The sequence below is a fragment of the Mercenaria mercenaria genome, chromosome 7, assembly GCF_021730395.1.
Source record: "Mercenaria mercenaria strain notata chromosome 7, MADL_Memer_1, whole genome shotgun sequence".
NCBI lineage: Eukaryota > Metazoa > Mollusca > Bivalvia > Venerida > Veneridae > Mercenaria > Mercenaria mercenaria.
The window spans coordinates 11266940-11291254 of NC_069367.1; the positions used below are offsets into that span (position 1 = coordinate 11266940).

At 35.7% G+C, this 24315-nt stretch overlaps 1 protein-coding gene across 1 annotated transcript in view; it reads right to left on the bottom strand.

The window, feature by feature from the left end:
* Positions 1 to 19354, bottom strand: part of LOC123554934 (lysosome-associated membrane glycoprotein 1-like) — a 28813-nt gene extending 9459 nt beyond the window's left edge. The window contains exons 1-7 of the mRNA XM_045345383.2: positions 19260 to 19354; positions 19055 to 19164; positions 11643 to 11746; positions 11127 to 11322; positions 10440 to 10619; positions 9650 to 9897; positions 7849 to 8065 (exon numbers count right to left, since the gene is read on the bottom strand). Of these exons, the coding sequence (XP_045201318.2) occupies positions 7849 to 8065; positions 9650 to 9897; positions 10440 to 10619; positions 11127 to 11322; positions 11643 to 11746; positions 19055 to 19097 (988 nt within the window). The 5' untranslated portion in view covers positions 19098 to 19164; positions 19260 to 19354. The remainder of the gene's footprint in view (positions 1 to 7848; positions 8066 to 9649; positions 9898 to 10439; positions 10620 to 11126; positions 11323 to 11642; positions 11747 to 19054; positions 19165 to 19259) is intronic.
* Between the last annotated feature and the right edge of the window lie 4961 nt (positions 19355 to 24315).

Here is a 24315-nt window from a genome sequence, read left to right on the forward strand (position 1 = left end):
ATTAAGATATGGTCATAAATGTTGCCTTTAGAGTGTTAACAAGCTTAATATTTGATTTACCTGGTGACCTAATTTTTGACCCCACCTGACCCACATTTGAACTTGACCTAATGATCATCAAGATTAACATTCTGACAAAGTTTCATTAAGATATGGCCATGAACGTGGCCACTAGAGTGTTAAGTATCTTTTGCTTTGATTTGATCTGGTGACCTAGTTTTTGAAACCACCTGACCCAGATTTCAACTTGACCTAAACATCATCAAGATTAACATTCTGACCAAGTTTCATGAAGATATAGTCACAAATGTGGCCTCTAGAGTGTTAACAAGCTTTTCCTTTGATTTGACCTGGTGACCTAGTTTTTGAACTCACATGAGAAAGATTTGAACTTTACCCAAAGATCATCAAGATTAACATTTTGCAGGGATTCAGAAATCTGCAAATTTACTGGTAGCCCATTGGGCTACCAAAATTTTAATCTGGTAGCCCGAACATTTAGGTTTATTTACTATGTGCTTCTAAACTACAGTGAATGGAATGATTAAATTATTAGAGGTTTCATAATTTTAGCCATACCCACATTGTTATAAATTTTGTTCTCTTAAATAGCAATTATCATTACTACTTTTTCTCATTTTAAAAGATAAAACTACATGTTTTTAAACTGAGAAATATTATCAGGAGTATGCCTGATAGTTATTGCAACATGGCAATAAAAAAAGGAATGCAAATCAATTTTTATAAACTTGCAAATTCCTTAGAACTTACTAACTTACAGCTGTATGAATTGTAAGTTATCTCAAAATTATTTAAAGTTGATCCTATTTGATTCTAAACATCTGTCTGGTTTAATAAACGGACTAGAACCGCATATATAACGTCTCTCAGTTTCTTGGCACTGTGTATTCACTTATCCGAATTTATGTTTGTCCAAAATTCTGTATACTTTCTGATATTCTGCAAAATCATGGTCGATTTTTTTGCATGTTAGGCAAGTATTTAAACTGAAAAGCATAAACAATCAGTGTAAGCACTAAACTGCCTCAAAATCTGTTCTTTCTGATCGATCGATAAATATTGAGGTCAGCGAAATCGAAAGTATACTTTGGCAGGTGGCGCTAAAATGACGTAATTTTAAGACTGGTTTGCATATTGTTTTAAACAATACCGATCAGCGATTTTGATGTTATTGGATCAGTCTAAAATCACTATTGCACATGTATTTGTAAACATTTGCCTGCGGGTATGATTAAACGGTTAATTGTTTGCCGATTGTGACAGTAGGTGGTAAGATAATTAAAGCCTCGGGCATGTATCTCTTGATAAACAAAGGGATTATAGACAACTATCAAAATTATATTTGAAGACTAAATAATTGATTTCCGGGCTACTCGATACGGAGTTTCAAGGTAGCCCGGCGGGCACGCTCTGAAAAAATTTAGTAGCCCGACAGAATTTTCTGGTAGCCCCCGGGCTCCGGACATGGGATTTCTGAAACCCTGCATTTTGGCCAAGTTTCATGAAGATACAGTCATAAATGTGGCCTCTAGAGTGTTAACAAGCTTTTCCTTAGATTTGACCTGGTGACCTAGTTTTTGATCCCAGATAACTCAATATCGAACTCGTCCAAGTTTTATTTAGAGTAACATTCTGACCAGGTTTAATTAAGATTGGACCAAGATTGTGACCCTTAGAGTGTTAACAAGCTTTTCCTTTGATTTGACCTGGTGACCTAGTTTTTGACCCCAGATGACCCAATATCAAAATCATCCAAGATTTTATTGAGGGTATCATTCTAAGTTTCATTAAGATTGGGCCAACATTGTGACCTCTGGAGTGTTAACAGTCAAGTTGTTGACGACGGACGACTGACGGACGACGACGGACACAGGGCGATCACAAAAGCTCACCTTTGAGCACTTTGTGCTCAGGTGAGCTAAAAAAGAAGAGGCCTGTGAATTCCATGAAAAACCAAAATTTATCTGTCATTTTCTGTTTTAGTAGCAATGGCCTTGATATAACAGTGACCTTGACCCTAATGTCCACATTAATAATTCCCCAACCTTTCTGTCCTTTGCAGTAACCTGCATTCAATGTTCTATCATAATATCATATTCCTAATTAATCATTGACTTAAAACCATTTTTCTTATTTTCAGCAGCAACTGCCCCAAATAAAATCTAAAGTAAGTTCTTCCTATGAGCTTGAAATACACTAAAGTTCATCGACCTTATGTCAATTGAAGTTCATTAACTTGAAACCACCTTTCTGATGACCCCAGTAAATTCTTTACCTATTTTTGTTACAATTAAAAAAATAAAAAAATACTTAACACTTCGGACCAGGATTAGAACTACAACGCATCCGCTACTATCCCAAAACAAGAGGGCCATGATGGCCCTATATCGCTCACCTGAGTAGAGTTGCTTGCTTGAACAAATTTCTTTGCTAAAGCTTTAAGATCTAGGCCTTCTGGTTTATTTTTAGCAAATTTATGAAGATTTCCCTATGCACAATCAAGTAACCCTGGGGCTGGGTCAATTTGACCCTGGTGGGGTCAAGATTTTAACAAATTTTGTAGAGGCCCACTAGGCAATGCTACATGTCAAATATCTAAGCTCTAGGCCTTCTGGTTTATTTTTAGAAAATTTTGAAGATTTTTCTATGTACAATCAAGTAACCCCATGGGGCGGAGCCAATTTGACCCCGGGGGTCACGATTTGAACAAATTTTGTAGAAGTCTACTAGGCAATGCTACAGGTCAAATATCTAAGATCTAGGCCTTCTGGTTTATTTTTAGAATTTTTTTGAAGATTTTCATATGTAAAATCAAGTGACCCCTGGGGCGGGGTCAATTTTGATTCCGGGGGTCATGATTTGAACAAATGTTGTAGAGGTCCACTAGGCCATGCTACATGTGAAATATCTAAGCTCTAGGCCTTCTGGTTTATTTTTAGAAAATTTTTGAAGATTTTCATATGTAAAATCAAGTGACCCCCTAGGGCGGGGTCATGATTTGAACAACTTTAGTAGAGGTCCACTAGGCAATGCTACATGTCAAATATCTAAGCTCTAGGGCTTCTGGTTTTTGAGAAGAAGATTTTTTAAGATTTTCCTATGTAAAATCAAGTGACCCCAGCGGCAGGGCCAATTTTGACCCTGAGGGTCATGATTTAAATAAATTTTGTAGAGGTCCACTAGGCAATGCTACATGTGAAATATCTAAGCTCTATGCCTTCTGGCTTATTTTTAGAAAAAAAATTAAGATTTTCATATGTAAAATCAAGTCACCACTGGGGCGGGGTCAAAATTGACCCCGGGATCATGATTTAAACAATTTTAGTAGAGGTCCACTAGGCAATGCTACATGTCAAATATCTAAGCTCCAGGGCTTATGCTTTTTGAGAAGAAGATTTTTTAAGATTTTCCTATGTACAATCAAGTAACCCCTGGGGCAGGGATCACTTTTGACCGCGATTTCGCGATATTCTCGCATTATTTTGGTGAAAATCGCATAAATTTTGCTCAAATGCGCTTAAAAATTGCATCCGCGTGGCCGTAGATCTTTTGCCGAAATTGCAACTTTTCGCTGCAATGCGGTCTTGCCGTTACTTAATTTTCGTATGACGTTCATTTAGGCGCTTGAATTTCACTTTTATCACCACAGAGCGTCCGATGATTATGACTACCAGACAAAAATAATCTGTTTTCGCGACGTTTCAAAATACCACTGAAACAGAAATTTAAGCATTTGGAAGGCCAAACTTTCTGCCTCCATTCGCGCAGATGAATAGCAATGAAAATAACAAGATGGTGGAGAAACCCCCGGTGAAGTCCCTTCATAAAAAACGCTGAACGCCCGAATTTCCAAACGAAATGGTTGAGGGTAGGGTTATAAATAAGTTTGACTTTAAAATTGTTTTGACCTAATGGAAGTGTATCAAGTCCAGAAGGATAACAACATAACTGAACTTCAACTTTGACAAAGCAGCTTTGAAGTAAAATCTTTAGGGGAAAAATGCATGTGGACCCAAGACTTGGTTACAACTTTCATCAACCTATTCAGCAATTCCTGGCACTGAATTTTAGAGTTGTAAAAGGTGTCTCTGAAAGGAACTGTTTTGTTTATTTACAAGATAATTGTTCTTACAAATAAACAGATGTTTGCTTTTCAGTGTAATAAAAGCTGTCTGCCGATGTAAAATCCCATTATAAAAAGAAAAAATCCCATTCATTTTGTCAAAAATCTCATTGATTCAAGGCAAATGGGAATTAATCTCATAATAGTATCTGCCAAAAGTGATTCCTGCTGGGGTGGGGTCAATTTTGACCCCGGGGTCATGATTTCAACAAACTTGGTAGAGGTCCACTAGGCAATGCTTCACACAACATATCTAAGCTCTAGGGCTTCTGGTTTTTGAGAAGATTTTTAAAGTTTTTCCTATGTAAAATCAAGTGACCCCTGGGGCTGGGTCAATTTTGACCCCGGGGGTCATGATTTAAACAAATTTTGTAGAGGTCCACTAGACAATGCTACATGTCAAATATCTAAGCTCTAGGCCTTCTGGCTTATTTTTAGAAATTTTTTGAAGATTTTCATATGTAAAATCAAGTGAACCCTGGGGCGAGGTCAATTTTGACCCGGAGGTCGTGATTTGAACAATTTTAGTAGAGGTCCACTAGGCAATGCTACATGTGAAATATCTAAGCTCTAGGCCTTCTGGCTTATTTTTAGAAAAAAATTTAAGATTTTCATATGTAAAATCAAGTCACCACTGGGGCGGGGTCAAAATTGACCCCGGGGTCATGATTTAAACAATTTTAGTAGAGGTCCACTAGGCAATGCTACATGTCAAATATCTAAGCTCCAGGGCTTATGCTTTTTGAGAAGAAGATTTTTTAAGATTTTCCTATGTACAATCAAGTAACCCCTGGGGTGGGGTCAATTTTGACCCCGGGGTCATGATTTCAACAAACTTGGTAGAGGTCCACTAGGCAATGCTTCACACCACATATCTAAGCTCTAGGGCTTCTGGTTTTTGAGAAGATTTTTTAAAGATTTTCCTATGTAAAATCAAGTGACCCCTGGGGCTGGGTCAATTTTGACCCCGGGGGTCATGATTTAAACAAATTTTGTAGAGGTCCACTAGACAATGCTACATGTCAAATATCTAAGCTCTAGGCCTTCTGGTTTATTTTTAGAAATTTTTTGAAGATTTTCATATGTAAAATCAAGTGACCCCTGGGGCGAGGTCAATTTTGACCCGGAGGTCGTGATTTGAACAATATTAGTAGAGGTCCATTAGGCAATGCTACATGTCAAATATCTAAGCTCTAGGGCTTCTGCTTTTTGAGAAGAAGATTTTTTAAGATTTTCCTATGTAAAATCAAGTGACCCCTGGGGTGGGGTCAATTTTGACCCTGGGGTCATGATTTGAACAAACTTGGTAGAGGTCCACTAGGCAATGCTTCACACCAAATATCTAAGCTCTAGGGCTTTTGGTTTTTGAGAAGAAGATTTTTTAAAAATTTCCTTTCGGTTGCCATGGCAACCAGAGTTCTCCATGGAATTAAATTCTTTGAACAATTTTGAAAGGGGGCCACCCAAGGATCATTCCTGTAAAGCTTGGTGTAATTCTGCCCAGTGAGTGGTTTTCAAGTTTACAAATTGTTGACGCACGACGGACATCAAGCGGTCACAATAGCTCACCTTGTCACTTCGTGACAGGTGAGCTAAAAATTGCTGCATTCAAAAAGGCTTACAGACCAATTCCTTAGACCTTTGGGCTATGGTGTAATTTTCTAAGTTATGCTGACATTGAATTCAGCCCAAACTTACGCTACTGAACCAAAAACTAAAATCTTGACACTACCATTCAATATGCCCCCCGTCCCGCCCAGCAACATTTTTGATTTAATAACAATGTTTTTAGCTTTAAACAAGGAGCTGCATTCAATAAACGCTTGATGCCCCCAGTGGCATCCTTGTCGATACAAAGCAACCTAAGTCCAAAACGAGGTCAACGTCAAACTGAGGTCAGGTGATGTTTGAAGATGAGGAATGGTCACAGGTTACATCTGTATTAGTATCAATTCATTAAATGGACGGACAGACAGGACAATCACTATATGCATCCCGCATCAGTAGATGCCGGGGGCATAAAAACCTAGTTACAAATCTCTCCACTAAAGATCAATAATACTGCATACTTGAAGAAATGTTTTCACATTATTCAAACATGTATACGTATAAACGTAATTATTAACTTCAATCTTATTCATTTCTTTATTCAACCTTAAGAGTCGTTAGATGAAAAAAAAATTACAACATGGTCACAGTATATTAAACAGAAGTGTGTGAAAAACAACATGTGACTGTACCATTTAACAAAAAGGCCAACCTTATATAAAAATTTGTTTACTGTGCAACTTTGTTCCCAAAACAGTCACTGATTACTGTGCAACTTTGTTCTAAAAAACAGTCAAAGATTACTGAGCTGCTTTGTTCTAACAAAAAAAAAATCTAGTAAAAAATAAACAAAATTTTGTCTTTCATACAAATAAATAATTTTTTAACGATGGCCTACCTAATTAGCTTTCACTGTGACCATACATACTTCAACCCCTCAATGATGACACTGTTTAGGAAGTCTTTCACATTCACAAAATATTACAGATAGCTAGTACATGTATCTCAACATATTGTATGTTTAGATAACAATGTTTACTGTTTACCTTTAGCCTGCTAGATTTCAAAATGGACTGGTCTATGATTATATTTGGGCAGTACCATTTATCATTCGAATGGGGTGTTCACTGAAATTTACTGAATTAATAGCAAACAGTGCAGACCATGATTAGTCTGCATGGATGAGCAGGCTGATCTTGGTCTGTGCTGGCCTCAAAGGCAGAATCACTTGCTGCCAGCAGGCTAAAGGTTAAACATTTTTTTATAAACTTTCAACAATGAATTTAGACTTACAAAATATCCACATACTTTAGGCTTTTCAACATTTTGCACAGCTTTAATAGAAGTACAGAACAATTTATAAATGTTAATTTACAAGACTGTTCATTGGTGAGGGCTTTGAATCTATTCAATGTTCTGACTTCTGTGACAATATTTGGACCTCACTTTTGTTTCAAATAAAGGTTATTTCAAGCTAGAAATCAGCACTTTTAAACAGTGATTCTTCCCCTTATAGGGACTGTATAACTTCTGAACCCTGTTCCACAATGTTTATATCTCAACAATTTAATCTATTAGAATTTGCTTGTAATACGAGTGAAAACCTGAAAAATAATACTCAAATACTAAATCTTCCATTTTCCAGGCATTGTATTGTGCACCAGTTTAAAATGTTAACAATGTATTCTTTTGAAATTATTCTAAAAACAATAGTAAATCTGTCAAAGTACTTACAGCAAGACAAAAATAAATCAAATGCTTTTAGAACTGAATTACCTTAAAGGCCGTGGCATTCAAATGTCAATTTACCTGTAGGCTATGGGAAGCATTTTATCTACTAGACATTCAATGTCTATTTAGCAGGAGTCGCTATTTTAGGATCACATGGTTTTACAACTGTCAGGCCTGTATTTTGCTCGGTGACAGGGATAATTGCTTGTCAAAATTTGTAAGTCAAGGCTGAGCAATCAGCTTCAACTGGTGAGATTTTTTCAAGCTATAAGTCATTTAGAACAAAAGTGGACTGAAGAGGAAAAATTTCCTAAAAAATATGTACATCAATGATGCTGAAAAAATATGTTACACTCAAAACAGGCACACTACATGAGCCAAGTTGATATAGTGAAACATTGCCCTAAAAAATTTTTAAAGCTTACTTTTATCTTTTACAATATCTGGGAAGAGTGTTTCATTATAAACAACAGTCATATTGAGTTGATCCAACCAGATATAGGTACCGTCGCCTCTGAAGACAAAATCCATCTCCCAGCCACCACCAAATGTGGCCTTCAAGATGTCGATCATATTTTGATTCATACAGTTTCCCTCCGATTTTACATTCTGCGGTATTTCGACCTTTGCAGATTCTGTGCCCTAAAAATAGAATTTGATAATTCTGTCAAACAGTTGCTTCCACAAACTGATAAAGCTGTAAAGAAACCAACAAGAGGAACATCCATGTTAGCCAAAGTACTTTCAAGTTACCTTTTCACCTTTCACACAGATCGGGCTGAAATTTTGTCTTATATGGTGCAGCATGACAATTATTTGTAAATCTTTTAACGAAGCAAACCGAGTAGGCACAATTTTGCAAGCACAGTCAAATGACCAAACTAAAAACAATATAATGCTCAAGACTTTTGAGGAAGACGTACTGTAAAAGCAGAAATTTTCACGAGTATAATTATGGTTTATACAAGATATCTGAAACAAAATTCATGTACGGTACTTCGTTCCTTTTTCAAGGAAAACTTCTCCAAACCGTAACTAGAAATCTAGTTTGAACATCTGCTGTAGAAACTTGACTCTGTGTAACAGTGACAAGCAGGCAACTGGGTAGAACCACCGACCTACCGTAAGCCAGCTGGACTGCTTCCTCACACGAAGAATTCAAAGCCCCAACTGAGGCTTGAAACCACATCGGGGAGAGGCAAGTGACAACATGCTGTTATAAACTATCTATCTAAAATCATTATTGTTGCAAAACAGGGTCAGGGGATACGAAAACAAATATTATATATAAATTATTTTCTTTCAACTTCAGCTTTTTCCTATTTCTTTTAAAATTCACTCTTCTTACACAGTAGGTTGCAGACAGAAAGTTTTCAAAATTCAAGCTTTTTTTTTCAAACTGCAAATACTTTTATATGTTTTTTATGGTTTTAACCATTTTCCGAGACTTCTGAACAGCTGGAATTATCCTTTTATGTAATTGAGTGTTGTCTACATGTATCCTTTAAGACAGGGTTGCCACTTAGTTGAGAAAATGTAATTCCCTGACAATTACTTGACTAAACCATACTTTTCCCTGAACAATACCACCATATTGTTTCAGCCTCCTCCTCCCCTACAGCCGTTCTATCCACCCTGTTGTACACATTTTGTTTCAGATATAACTGTCTGCTCTGGAGGCAAGGGTTGCAAAGCCTTTCAGTCTTCAAAATTCCAAAGTTAACATAAAAACGAAATTGATTCAAACATTTAAATTATGTTTATACAAAATTACACCAAAATGTGTTTGGAGATACTTATAAATACTGCTTGAAGACTGCCATAGCCACTGAACATTTTAACATCGACCTAGAATTTCATTTTTCATGACTTTTCTAAAATTTCTTTTTTTCACTGACCTTTATCAAGATTTCCCTGACAATTCACTGATATTGAAAAAAATCAGTTTTCCCTGATTTTTCACGGCAAGTGGCAACCCTGTTAGGAGATCCTAGGTTTAAGCCATGATGGGACCTGAGGTTTTTGAGGTCTTCGTCTCTAATTGTCTTTAATTAAATATATAAAAAATTTACCAGACCTGACAGGAATATCTCAACAGGGCACTCTGAACAGACAGATAAATAACGTATATAATCTGAAAATCTAACTATCTACAATACCTGTAATGTATATATAATCTGAAAATTTAACTATCTAATTTTATCTAAACAAATCCAATACTGGTACCTTTTTACTTGTGTTGTATGGAATCATGAAAGTGAAAGCACCCTGCATCATAGCACATGTCTTGTTTCCATCTGTGGCATATAGCGTGACTTTCGGGGCGTTTGGAGGTTGTGTTGTAGTCGTAGGCGGATGTGTTGTAACGGTAGTGTTTGGTGGAGCAGTTGTAACGGTAGTGTTTGGTGGAGCAGTTGTAACGGTAGTGTTTGGTGGAACAGTTGTGGGAGTATCTTCCGGACATTCTTCAGTATCTACAAAAAAAGATAAACCCTGTAAGTGCTTTGTTGACACAGTATTTGCTTGTTATGGGGCAAACAGACAAAGACCTCTGAAGTTCAAATGCAGGCAGGTTACAGTAGGTAACCTATGGTCAATTATAGACTCAAAACAACTTTTTTTAAGTATTACCTTTTTAATGGCACAGAGCAAGTTATAGCAAGGTTGGTTTTGTTTTATCTCTGTTCCAACTACAATATCAACCTTCTTTTTAAGTTTCATTCTGGTATTCTGAAAATATCTGCTGTTTGCAGTGAGGTATGTTATTTAACAGGTTGGTTTTGTTGCATTCAAGGCAAATGCTAAAACATGAAATTAAAAACACAAGTAGATAATGTCAGAAGGTAGTAAGTGCTTTCTTTAATTACATGTAACTACGAACTTCTACTGGTAGCTCCAATCCAACGAAATTTCTGACCATTTAGAAGTACACACGTTTTCCTTAAATTGGCAGTCGCTGACAATATTACAACAAATTAAAACAAGACTGCACAAGTTCTATAGTTATAGCACTTACCTTTACTGTATGTACCATTTTCTACTCCATATCCTTGAGTCTTCAAATTTGTTATTCTGTAAGTTATTTTATATTCATCTTTTCCAACCATCTTCTTCCCAGGAGCTTTCTGCTCACTGTTGCACTTGAAAGCCTTTTCTGTACTTCCCGCCATCAAAGGAACACTAATCTTCACTTGTTCTTTAAAAGGGGAAAAACATGTTAACAGTTTTGATTATTTCATATATACGAATTTTATGCCATTTTTCAACAGTATTACAATTATGCAATGGCAATCAGCAGTTTTCCAAAGAAGTATTTACTTTATCTCCACAAGTAAACAACAACCTTTTAACATATTTTAGTTAAGAATGACAGGTGGAGAAAAGAAAAACTCATTCCCCACCTCCGGCCAACTTCATCACCTACAAACCTGTAGTTCATTGGTTGTTCTGTAATTATACTGTGAGGATACTACCTCTTTAAATCATTGCCTTAGATAACAATGAAATCAATTATTTTTCCAAGAATTTAAATGAAAAAATTACATTGTAGCAACAATTTACTTTGAGTCAAGAAAACTCTCACCACCTTAGTATTAATGTCAGATCACCATAATAATAAATTCTGCTTGTATGCTACGCAAAATGATAACACTGCAAATTCTACCTGCTCCAGTCTAAAGAAAAGAAGGCTTAGCCCACTTACTTTTATCTGTATTGTTCTTAAAAACAACATCTGGCCTAAAGTTTAACGTCATCTTTAGGTCTACTTTGCCTGAATCATTGTTGAAATCGAACCGTAATGTAGCATTATCTACATGGAATTTTATGACAAGATAGGGGGTACCCGAGCAGTTGCCTTCTGGAACACTGAAGTTGGAGATATCCCAGTTAGCAATGGCCTGCAAGGAACGAACAACAAATTAAAACTTAAAGGCATGCTTCAAGATGTACATGTACATCACGATACCAAATTTTAAAATTGATAGGTAAACAGTTTTTTATTTTTTGTCATTTTTGGTGCTGAAATTTACCCCCATTCCTCTCTTCAAATGTATGTTAAAAATGAAAAGAAATTCTGTTTGTTTGTCAGCATTTTATTTTAAGGACTGGCACCAATAAAATCACATAAATTAGTCCCCTACAAATGGTAGTGATTTTACAGTATTTTCTTTCAAACTCAGTATTTCTGATATTAAAAGTACATGAAGATGCTTCCTACCATTTCTGTTCCATTTCCAGGTGTCCAGCTAAGACTGTTGTTTGTCTCAAAATCAATGAGGATACACGCGTTCTTTTCTGGGAACTGAATGCGAGTTGCTGCACCTGTAATTTAAAGCAAAATCATTTTATCAGCTGCACCAAGAGAAAACCAACATAGTGCATTTGTGATCAGCATGGATCCAGACCAGCCTGCGCATTTGCGCAGTCTGGTCAGGATCCATGCTGTTCGCTTTCAAAGCCTATTGCAATTAGAGAAACTATTAGCGAACAGTATGGATCCTGCCCAGACTGTGCGGATGCGCAGGCTGGTCTGGATCCGCGCTGGTCACAAATGCACTATGTTGGTTTTCTCATGATACGGCTCATTTATGAATATTTTGAGTGTATGCCTTTTACTTTGAGCTAAAAGCTTTAAACGTATTTGAAACACCCTTGCATGTGATGCCTGACAAAACAAGAGCTGTCGGAGGACAGCAACGCTCGACTATTCAACAGCCTTGTCAATTGAATTAATACGAAAGTCGAAAAAGGGGCATAATTTTGTAAAAAGGGTTATGGAACCTTCACAGTGCTTATCAGCTCATAAAGTGAACAAGTGCGTGAAGTTTCAATCCTTTCCCATAGGTGGATACTGAAATACCAGCTTACATACAAAAACTTAACCAAAAACTGCTAAGTCGAAAAAGAGGCATAATTTTGAAAAAAAATGCAAAGTAGAGTTATGGGACCTACACAGTGCATGTCAGATCATGACAGTGAACAAGTGTGTGAAGTTTCAATCCATTCCCCTTAGTGGGTACTGAGATACCAGCTTACATACAAAACCTTAACCAAGAATTTCTAAGTCGAAAAAGGGGCATAATTTTGTAGAAAAGCAAAATAGAGTTATGGAACCTGTGCAATGTAGGTCAGTTTATCACAGTGAATAAGTGTGTAAAGTTTCAATCCATTCCCACAAGTGATTACTGAGATACCAGCTTACATACAAAACCTTAACCAACAATTTCCAAGTCGAAAAGGGGCATAATTTTGTAAAAAAGCAAAATAGAGTTATGGAACCTGTGCAATGTAGGTCAGTTTATCACAGTGAAGAAGTGTGTGAAGTTTCAATCCATTCCCATTAGTGGGTACTGAGATACCAGCTTACATACAAAACCTTAACCAAGAATTTCTAAGTCGAAAAAGGGGCATAATTTTGTAAAAAAGCAAAATAGAGTTATGGAACCTTTGCAATGTAGGTCAGTTTATCACAGTGAATAAGTGTGTGAAGTTTCAATCCATTCCCACAAGTGGTTACTGAGATACCAGCTTACATACAAAACCTTAACCAAGAATTTCTAAGTCGAAAAAGGGGCATAATTTTGTAGAAAAGCAAAATAGAGTTATGGAACCTGTGCAATGTAGGTCAGTTTATCACAGTGAATAAGTGTGTAAAGTTTCAATCCATTCCCACTAGTGATTACTGAGATACCAGCTTACATACAAAACCTTAACCAACAATTTCCAAGTCGAAAAGGGGCATAATTTTGTAAAAAAGCAAGATAGAGTTATGGAACCTGTGCAATGTAGGTCAGTTTATCACAGTAAATAAGTGTGTGAAGTTTCAATCCATTCCCATTAGTGGGTACTGAGATACCAGCTTACATACAAAACCTTAACCAAGAATTTCTAAGTCGAAAAAGGGGCATAATTTTGTAAAAAAGCAAAATAGAGTTATGGAACCTTTGCAATGTAGGTCAGTTTATCACAGTGAATAAGTGTGTGAAGTTTCAATCCATTCCCACAAGTGGTTACTGAGATATCAGCTTACAAACAAAACCTTAACCAAATCGGGACGCCGACGCATGGGTGAGTCCAATAGCTCTGCTATTCTTTGAATAGTCGAGCTAAAAATTGTACACTAGTTTCATATATGAAAGCATCAGGTCATGACCCCCAATGGTGGCTTAAGGTAGACTTACATGCTTGAGTGTCTGACATCTTAATCTATAGGCAGCAAGGATTGAATAGCATTTTTCAATTATATTGCTATCTTTTCTTGCCAATTTTTGCAATTTTGAGTTATTTAAGGGTCATAACTACAGACCAACTATAACAATCCAGACAGATATCAAACTAAGTTTACATGGTCAAGACATTATAACCATAAACACTGCAACCAAGTTTGGAGGAAATTAGGTAGATCAGAACTGCTCCAGTTACTTTTTTTTAGAGAGCAGACACTGTCAATTTTCACAACATGGAGTAATTTAAGGGCCAAAACTCCTGAAAGACTTGAAGGATCCAAGTTTTGTCTTGTTAAACAAACTTTGGTGTCCCTGCAGGCATTTAATACAGCTTGAGTATGCACAAGTAAAATCAGCAGCCCAACACTGTCCAAATTCTAATTAGGATCCCCAAACTATTTTTTGAAACTTGTTATTTCTTCAATAAAGTTATAGTTTTACAACAAAAGAGCATGATGAGAAATTTTCAGAGCAGTTTGAATCATCAAAAATATTTTTTTTCTAGACCAAAAGTTACAGTATTTTAAGCATAATAATTTTCAGCCAATTTTTAAGAACTTTCCTCCTATAAATCATAAGCTGTCGCGACACGACGGAACCAATTTTAATTTTTTTTCCATTATTTTTTTATGTATACTTGTTAAAATTTGATGTTTTCTTTTCAAATTTGGTGTTCTAATTTATTTTTTCCTGCTCTTTTCATTTATGTTACTAACTATCTTGATAAAAGATGTAATCCTAGTTTTATAAACTGATATACTTACATATCTTTTATCCGTAGTGTGTCCTAAATTAATCTGTTTACACACCAAATCAGGAGTGACTCAAAACCCTGTTTCAATTTTCAGTCATGATGTTTTTAAATTTCTTTTATTTCCAATTCTATATTCATCTCTTGTATAGTAGTCGCAACTTGACCGCGATGGTTGACCTTAGGCTGATTATTCATATCGATTTTTTCATTAGTATAAATAAGGGATGCTTAGGGTATCCATGTATATTTATATGCAGTTAGTTTGTATACAATGCAATCCTTTTCAATAATAGGTTGTACCTCATTTTGAATTATAATACAAAGGTCAACCATTGGGGTCAAGTTGCGTCGACTGTATAGATTTTTGTCTTGTGTTGTGTACATGTATTCACAATGACTTTGATTCTGTTATAAATATTAATCTAGTACTCATTTACCTGAATAAAATTGACTTATACATGCAGTGATTTTTTTTGTAGAATAAGGAAGATATTGCTTTTGATTTTGATGTATGTCTTGTGTTGCATACTCTAATAATTATATAATAATATAGTATATTACTTGTATTCAAAATGTTCTTGACTGTACATATAATTATATATTAATTTATCATGATTACCCGAATAATATCTTCCTTTTTGTTTAAATAACTGGCTAAATTTGGTACAGTCAAACATTTTAAATGGCGTAAGTATATTTTCATTATTTCTTTTCAATTTATACAAATATAATTAAAACACTCTATTCCATGCCTTAAATGTTCCAAGCAGTATTTTAGCCATTACATGTAAGTATTTCTTTGCAAAAGCAAGCTGTTTATTGCAGACATTCTGCAAATACACAGACATTGTCCATAAATTTAAAGATTTTTCACTGTTTTCAGTCTGTAAATTTACAGACTGTGACAGTGTGTGTATGAAATCTCTTGAAATTACATGTACAACAGGTTAAAATGAAATGATTTAGGACTTTCCCCCTGGAAAATTATGACCAAAATAATTCGGAAATTGCGGTCGTGAAACTGTGTGACAAACAAGAACAAGAGGGCCATGATGGCCCTATATCGCTCACCTGAGTTAAGTTGCTTGCTTGAACAAATTTCTTTGCTGAAGCTTTAAAAACTAGAAAGTAGGTCATATTCATGGTCACTAAAAGTCAGTTTTCAGATTAGTGTGCAAAACTGTACATGTAATCCAAATTTCATGGCTGTATCTTAAAAAAACAAAAAAGTAGGTCAGTAGGTCAAGGTCACAGTCGGTTGACCCTTATCAATTGGGGTCATTAGATAAATATAATTAAACAGTCTAGGAAATATAATCTGATAACTTTTGAAGTATTATTTCCTATATAACTCATATATCAAATTACCCATGGGGCAAGGCCTCTTTTCACTCCAGGGGCATAATTCGAACAATCTTGTTAGAGATCAACTAGGCAATGATACATACAAAATATCAAAGGCATAGGGCTTGGACTTTCAGACAAGAAGATTTTTGAAGTTTTTTCCTATTTAAGTCTACGTAAAACATGGGACCCGCAGCCAGGGCAGGGCCTCTTTCACCACAGGGGCATAATTTGAACAATTTTGGTAGTTGACCACTATGCAATGCAACATACCAAATATCAAAAGCATAGGCCTTGCAGTTTCAGGAAAGAAGATTTTTAAAGTTTTTTCCTATACATGTATATGTCTATGTAAAACTAGGGAACCCCGTGGCAGGGCCTCTTTTCAATAATTTAGAGAATCTTGGCAGAGGACCACAAGGCAATGCTACATACCAAAAATCAAAAGCCTAGGTCTTGTGGTTTCAGACAAGAAGGTTTTTAAAAGTTGTTTCCCTATACAAGTCTATGTAAACCATGTGACCTCCATGGGCGGGGCCATATTTTATCCTAGGGGGATAATTTGAACAATCTTTGTAGAGGCCCACTAGATGATGCTACATACTAACAAAGAAGTATAAAATACACAGAATGGCAACTGGCTGTAATCTCGCGTGAGCTCGTGTCAGAGCGTGATTCGGTGTTATCTTACTAAAAACAAACATCGGCGAGCATGGAGTTACAATTTGTACCTTTAAAGCTACATTTAAAATACATGTTAGCTTCTAAAACAAAATTAGTTTAATGTGAAATGGTCTTAAGACACGAAGTACACGGTTTTTTTTGCCATCGAAAGAAGCGTGGTCATACGGTGATAATTATTTTACCGATGAATAATTGCTTTCGCATACAAAATGGCGCGTGGAGAAAGCGCCACTCCCGGTAAACGAGATCTCGTTTTTTTGTCACGGGAGGTTGGCGAGATTTGCTCTATATGCCTTTCAAGTTGCCAATCTATTTATTTTTATAGCTCTTTGATACTAAACATCAAAGTCCTAGGCCTTACTGTTTTGGACAAGAAGATTTTCAAAAATTTTCCCTATTAAGTCTATAATATAAACCATGTGACCCCCAGGGCGGGGCTATATTTGACCCAAGGGGGGTAATTGGAACAATATTGGTAGAGGCCCTCTAGATGATGCTACATACCAAAAACCAAAGCCCTAGGCCTTGTGGTTTTGGACAAGAAGATTTTTAAAGTTTTTCATTTGGTTGCCATCGCAACCAGAGTTCCATACAGAATTCAATTCTTGAACAATTTTTGAAGAAGACCATCCAAGGATCATCCTTGTGAAGCTTCATCAAAATTGGTTTGGTGGTTTAGGAGGAGATGTTGTTTAAAGGAAAGTGTGGACGGACGGACAACGGACGGTGAGTGATCACAATAGCTCACTCTGAGCCTTTGGCTCAGGTGAGCTAAAAAGGCAATCAAGACTAGCATTATTTATAAATTTATAACTTATATTCTATCACCAGAGTTAATTTTAATCTATGATTTCTGCTTGTTTATGGCACTTTGCCAAAATCAATCTACGATCAGAATTTACCGTAAAAATTCTTGGAAATTATTGCAGATGTCCCGCCAGTTGTTCATTCTGAAGTTTTGCTACAAAATATACCTTTGAAATGGCTACTCTGACACTACTTTCGTGATTGTGCCCGTTAAAACATGTATAAATCAGCTTTATATGAAAAACAGTGCAGCAAAATTTATAACTGATGAGTGTTTTTCATTTAACACCTGTCATTGCCTTTTAATTCAGTCTGTGAAACATGATTTTCATTCTTTGACAATAACAGTAACCACCTCGCCAAATTACTTCAATCAACGATGACATATGTAAAGGCGGAGCAAAATAATTTTGCCAATAAAATACATCACGTGTTCTACATCCAAAGCTGTAATTGGTCTATCACATGTTTAAACTAAAGTCAAAGATCAATAGGCACTTGGCAGCGTTTATGTAATGGATGTAGAATGGCTAATCTCTTGGTTGATGACATGCTGTGTATTGTACATTGTGAATGGAAATGGCCGTAGGCGATACTGATTTTTGGGCAAGATGGAGAGTACTTTAGACAAAGAAATGCACATTATAAAAAATACGTAATTTAGATCAACAGCAATATTTTTTCCAGTTTTTACATTTTTTTTCGCCATTGGTGAATTATGCGAAATCCAATATATTAATTCATCAGCTGCAGAACAAATGAATAAAAAAAATGCACATAAATTTTGTACAGGTCTGCATACATTAATTTAATCAGTTCATTAATGATATACCTAAATGTCATGATTCATACTTTTAATAAATACTTGTTTAATCTAATAAATCATACATTAGTTATTCAACATAATAATTACAGGTACGGAAATCGCAAGATGTTGCAGGTTCAAGGTTGTTAACTTACACATATTATTAAGTTGTATGGATAACAAAAACAAATTAACAACCGGCATGACTTTTCAGGCTTGATTGTCATGCGAATGACGAAAATTACAGTACTGTACCATAATCCTAGCCTCCGGTTCTAGGTTTCGGAAGTTCCGTATTCCTAGGCAACCCTACGAGGGTAGGCTAGGACTACAGAAATAAGTTAGGACATGCATAAATGATGCTGTAAACTTACTTATTTCACTGAAAATAGCGATTTTTTCATGCCTACCGTATTACTTGTATTTCGTGGTATCGATCCGCCATTTTGGGTTAGTATAATCTTAAATGTTATATTAATGGGGGCGCGTGGAAATCTTATAGAAATATGCGGGTTTAAGTTCGATTAAAAAAAAATCCTATACTTTAAATTTTATGAGTTGAATTTGCTTGTCACTAGAGTTTTCCATGAAGATACAGGCGAAATCAACACTCGTATACATACGTTTTTTTTCAAAAATCATACTAAATATAATTTTGTTTTTTTAGGAAATTGACAGACAAATGTAGAATTATATTAAATTCTTAATGACAGCTCAAAAGGATCGCTGTTTTAAGTGGAATAAGTAAGTTGACAATAACAGCATCATTTATGCATGTTGTAACATATTTTTGATGCCCCTTAAAATCTTCCGTAATCCTAGAATCGGAGGCTTCGGAGGATTTCGATACCGTAATCATAGCCACTGCCTTTTCAAAAAATGCGAAAAAATAAACTCATCCAGTGCCTGAAATTGTACTACTAGCAGTTTTTATCTATATGTGTTATCAGTGAAATATGAACAGATAGATAATTTACAAAACGATAAGACATAAATGTTAAATTACTTACATACTGAAACCAACAACACGGCAATAAAATGCTGCACAACCATGATTTTACTTCCGCGCTTCGCTCTTGAATTTTGGGGTTAGGCCGTGTTCAGTATTTCGTCAGTATTCCTGCAAAAAAAGACAATACCCGTATATATAAAACGTTATTTCACAAATGTCAATGAGTAAGTATTCGTGATACTAATTAAAAACAGCTACATTACCCGTAAAAATGAATGAGTTTCGTTTTCACGCAGCTAATCTTTGATGGCGGTGACCTCAAATCATATGACAGGTCATGTGACTAAGTTTATTCATTGACGAATACATTATGTAGTAGTCATCGTCTCGGGACCACTTTGGGTTGATCATCACTAAATCGAACAATTCTACAATACAGTACTTACTTGATACCATTGTTTCGATATTTTTTGCACATCAGATTTTTAAGACTTACATCCCCATCAAGAACTGTATTTGTACCATAGAAAAAGAAAGGGGCGCAAGCTTTTCTAAAAAAAATCGTAACTTAGTCTGCTTTCGTACTTAAACTATTTAGACTCTCGGCCTTAGCGTTTTTGTGTTAATTAAATGCAACAGCAACTGTACAAAGCTTCATCTGGACTGCAAGTATAATTCCTTCAGTCCTTTGATAAACATTAGTATTATCTATAACATAGAATCTTGTGTCAAATATATGACACATCCATGACACATTTTTTTTTCTTTAAATACAGAACGAAAATTTAAAAACGAATCTCAAAATAATATTATGTTGTAATGTGGTTTTTGACTATGTTAGCCCCTCTATAGTGGCGTTACACTATATCTGAGAATGAGACTCCTTACTATATATGCGCGAGATATAATTAAAACGCCGTGATGTTTATTTTCTGTTTATAATGCAATGGAAGTAATGAAACAAGTCCTTCAGAAGCTGAGAATATGCTATGTTCAATTTATATGAAGGAAAATAAGGTAATGTGACAATTTATCAATATATATGTATCAGTTTTGTTCCTAAAAACGTTAATTATCTCTATCAGTATTGTCACGTATGAGCATATGTCAAGGCAGTTCTGCATATTTTTAACCGAAAGCGAACAATATTTTCAAATTTGTCAAGCAAAAATCAAGCACACGCCTGTATCTAAATTCATTCAGATACAATGACACTTTTAAAAAAAATGGTTTCATAAAATGCTACATTGTAAAACAAAATTTGCTTCAAACGTGCAGAAACAGCCCGCTTAGACCAATAGGAAGAGCGCAGGTTTTACGGATCGCGGGGTCGTGCGTTCGATTACCAGGCGGGCGTATATTCTCCGTGACGATTTGATAAAAGACATTGTGTCTGAAATCATTCGTCCTTTAGCTCTCATTTATGTGCGGAAGTTGGCAGTTATACTTACGGAGAACAGGTTTTACTAGAGTAAAGCAACACTGCATTTTTAGGTTAACTGCCCGCCATTACATAACTGAAATACTGTTAGGAAATGTCGTTAAACCGAAGGCTTACACAAACAAACAAATCGAACGTGTAGAACTACCTGAAATTAATGTATAATGCGTTCCATATCTAGTTCCATTGTGGCAATGTATCGGCAGTAATTTAAACGTTACCACCAGAAACACACGTTAGTTCACAGATTAAGTTTATTGATATACCTTTATATATTATGCCTTTGATGAAGCGTAGTTAAGGAATAATAATGTTTTGTTTACTTGATACACATGGATAAAGTTTATTTGACTAGACTTTTCTCAGAAATGTGCTGTATACAACTGAATATCATGCTTTGTTTACTAGACTATTCTCAGAAATGTGCTGTATACAAATATCATGCATGCTTATCAGACTATTCTCACATATGTGCTCTATACAAATATCATGTTTTGTTCACTAGACTATTCTCAGAAATGTGCTGTATACAAATATCATGTTCTGTTTACTAGACTAGTCTCAGAAATGCGCTGCATACAAATATCATGCATGCTTATCAGACAATTCTCACATATGTGCTGTATACAAATATCATGTTTCGTTTACTAGACTATTCTCAGAAAGGTGCTGTATACAAATATCATGTTTTGTTTACCAGACTATTCTCAGAAATGTGCTGTATACAAATATCATGCATGCTTATCAGACTGTTCTCACATATGTGCTGTATACAAATATCATGTTTTGTTTACTAGACTATTCTCAGAAATGTGCTGTATACAAATATCATGTTTTGTTTACTAGACTACTAGTTCTCAGAATTGTGCTGTATACAAATATCATGTTTTGTTTACTTGACTATTCTCAGAAATATGCTGTATACAAATATCATGCATGCTTATCAGACAATTCTCAGACATGTGCTGTATACAAATATCATGCATGCTTATCAGACAATTCTCAGACATGTGCTGTATACGAAAATGATGTAACCACGAAGACTCTATGAAAGGGGTACACTTGCCGTTAAAGGAGGGTAATTAGAAATTGGTCAGCTAATCGATTTATTCAAAATTTTATCAATTGAGCACTTACACCACTTATTTGTGATCACTGAGTTCTTAAAGCATATTCGATTTTCACCTGAGGGGTTTTTTAAAATTTGATTTTTCTTATCTTAGCTGCCATACCAAGATTATTTTAAGAATGAATGTAATAAACACGTTTCGTCTAAGGAATAACAAGAATATAAAAATTATTTATTAGTGCGATAGTATTGTGCGTTACAGTTTTGGGAAATTCAAAGTAACTTATAGTTTTAAAATTCCATAAGGATTTCATTTTTATGTTAAAATCAGATACACAGTTATCCAGTTAGACGTGATATATAATTCTATGATCTTTCAATATTGCACATGAAGTTTTACAGCTAGAGCAATAAAAGGAGCCAATAAAAAGAATAGATTCGGTTATATTTGCTACAATGTTAATCAATGTTCGAACCTTTGGCAAATAAATCGGAAAATAATTACCAAAAGTATTATTTAACAATACATTGATAACAAAAAAATGCGGCAGCCACATATTAAAAACAAAGTCAGTATGGGCCGTTGATATTTAACCCTTATCATGCTGGATACGATTGATTCTGCCTTTGCGACCAGTGTAGATCATGACCAGCCTGCACACGTCCGTGCAGTCTGATCATGATCTGCACTGTTCGCCTTTCTGCCAGTATCGTTTTGGTAAGCACCCCTTTTAACAGTTAATGATACTGTCCAAACTGGAAGATGGACAAGTTCATTATAGAAATTTGGCAGGGTGGGGGTTGAACTTCCATTGAAAATGCTTATGATACAAATACTTCAGGTGTATGCGTAAATGTTGAACTAAAGATTTTAAAAATATATGACAGCGTGATTTTTGCCGTTTGATTGAGAATGTAACACCAGACTCAATATTTATAGGTTATAAGCTTTGTATCGGGAAATATGCACGAGTTTTTCAGTTCTCCTAAAGTCGCGCAATATTCTTCCGCTGAAGAACGAGTGCATATTTCCCGATGCAAAGATAATAACCTTTTTATTACAAACGCATCTACACGTATAAATATTATGCAAATATCATAGATATGTTCAATGGCCTGAATAGGATTGACAATACTGAACTTAATAGAAAAAAATAGTGCAACAACACACTCTGAATTACGTCACGCACCCGGTATGAAATTCAGGCGTCAATGTATGGAAAAATATTGACGTTTCCGGTACCAGTGTAACTTAACGGGGAATAGAAACGAGTATGTAATAAACACGTTTATTGCATGCGATCTGAAAACTATTCCATATTATTGTCTTGTAATATGAGCTCCGTCTGAAGGGGCATAATACGAGTGTTCGCGGGCAGAACATGATTTCTATTACCGGTATGGTAAAACTGAATGGACTCCTTGATCACAAAGGAATGGACTCCATGATCACAAAGGAATTGACTCCGTGATCACAAAGGAATGGACTCCATGATCACAAAGGAATTGACTCCGTGATCACAAAGGAATGGACTCCATGATCACAAATAAATGGACTCCATAATCACAAAGGATTGGAGTTCATGATCCCAAAGGAATGGAGTTCATGATCACAAAGGAATGGTGTCCATGATCACAAAGGAATGGAGTCCATGATCACAAAGGAATGGAGTTCATGATCACAAAGGAATGGACTCAAAGGAATGGAGTTCATGATCACAAAGGAATGGACTCCATGATCAGAAAGGAATTGACACCGTGATCACAAAGGAATGGACTCCGTGATCACAAAGGAATGGACTCCATGATCACAAAGGAATTGACACCGTGATCACAAAGGAATGGACTCCGTGATCACAAAGGAATGGACTCCATGATCACAAAGGAATTGACTCCGTGATCACAAAGGAATGGACTCCATGATCACAAAGTAATGGACTCCATGATCACAAAGGAATGGACTCGTGATCACAAAGGAATGGACTCCATGATCACAAAGGAATGGACTCCATGACCACAAAGGAATTGACTCCGTGATCACAAAGGAATGGACTCCGTGATCACAAAGGAATGGACTCCATGATCACAAAGAAATGGACTCCATGATCACAAAGGAATGGAGTTCATGATCCCAAAGGAATGGAGTTCATGATCACAAAGGAATGGTGTCCATGATCACAAAGGAATGGAGTCCATGATCACAAAGGATTGGAGTTCATGATCACAAATAAATGGACTCAAAGGAATGGAGTTCAGGATCACAAAGGAATGGACTACATGATCACAAAGGAATGGACTCCATAATCACAAAGGAATGGACTCCATGATCACAACGGACACACTGAGTCCAAGTACGTGGAGACTTCCAAAGCCGCCAGGTGGTACTTTAAAACTGCTGTTTTGATCGTTAACAATATCTATGGCTTAAAGGGCATAATTCATGCATATTCTTCTTTCAATTAATTAAGTTAGCCTTTTCGATCTAATACATTGTATTGCTTAATGTAGACTTCAAAGCCCATATATGAAAACAAATTTCCTGGTTATTACATATCCTGTAATTAATCGTTCTTTTTCCCTTTTCGTGAAGTGACCAAACAACCCTATCGAAAAAAGCACAAGGCATATTACTACAATGGGACGGAAGTCAATAGAAATTTACAATAAACTTAATTTATGCTATGAACTTTATAATTTAAGCATATTCAAATAGCCCTATGCGATTAATTTCCCAAAATAAATAATTTTCCCTATCAGTCTTTCTACGAATTTTCCATAATTAAGATAATGAGCTCAATGCCATATGCTG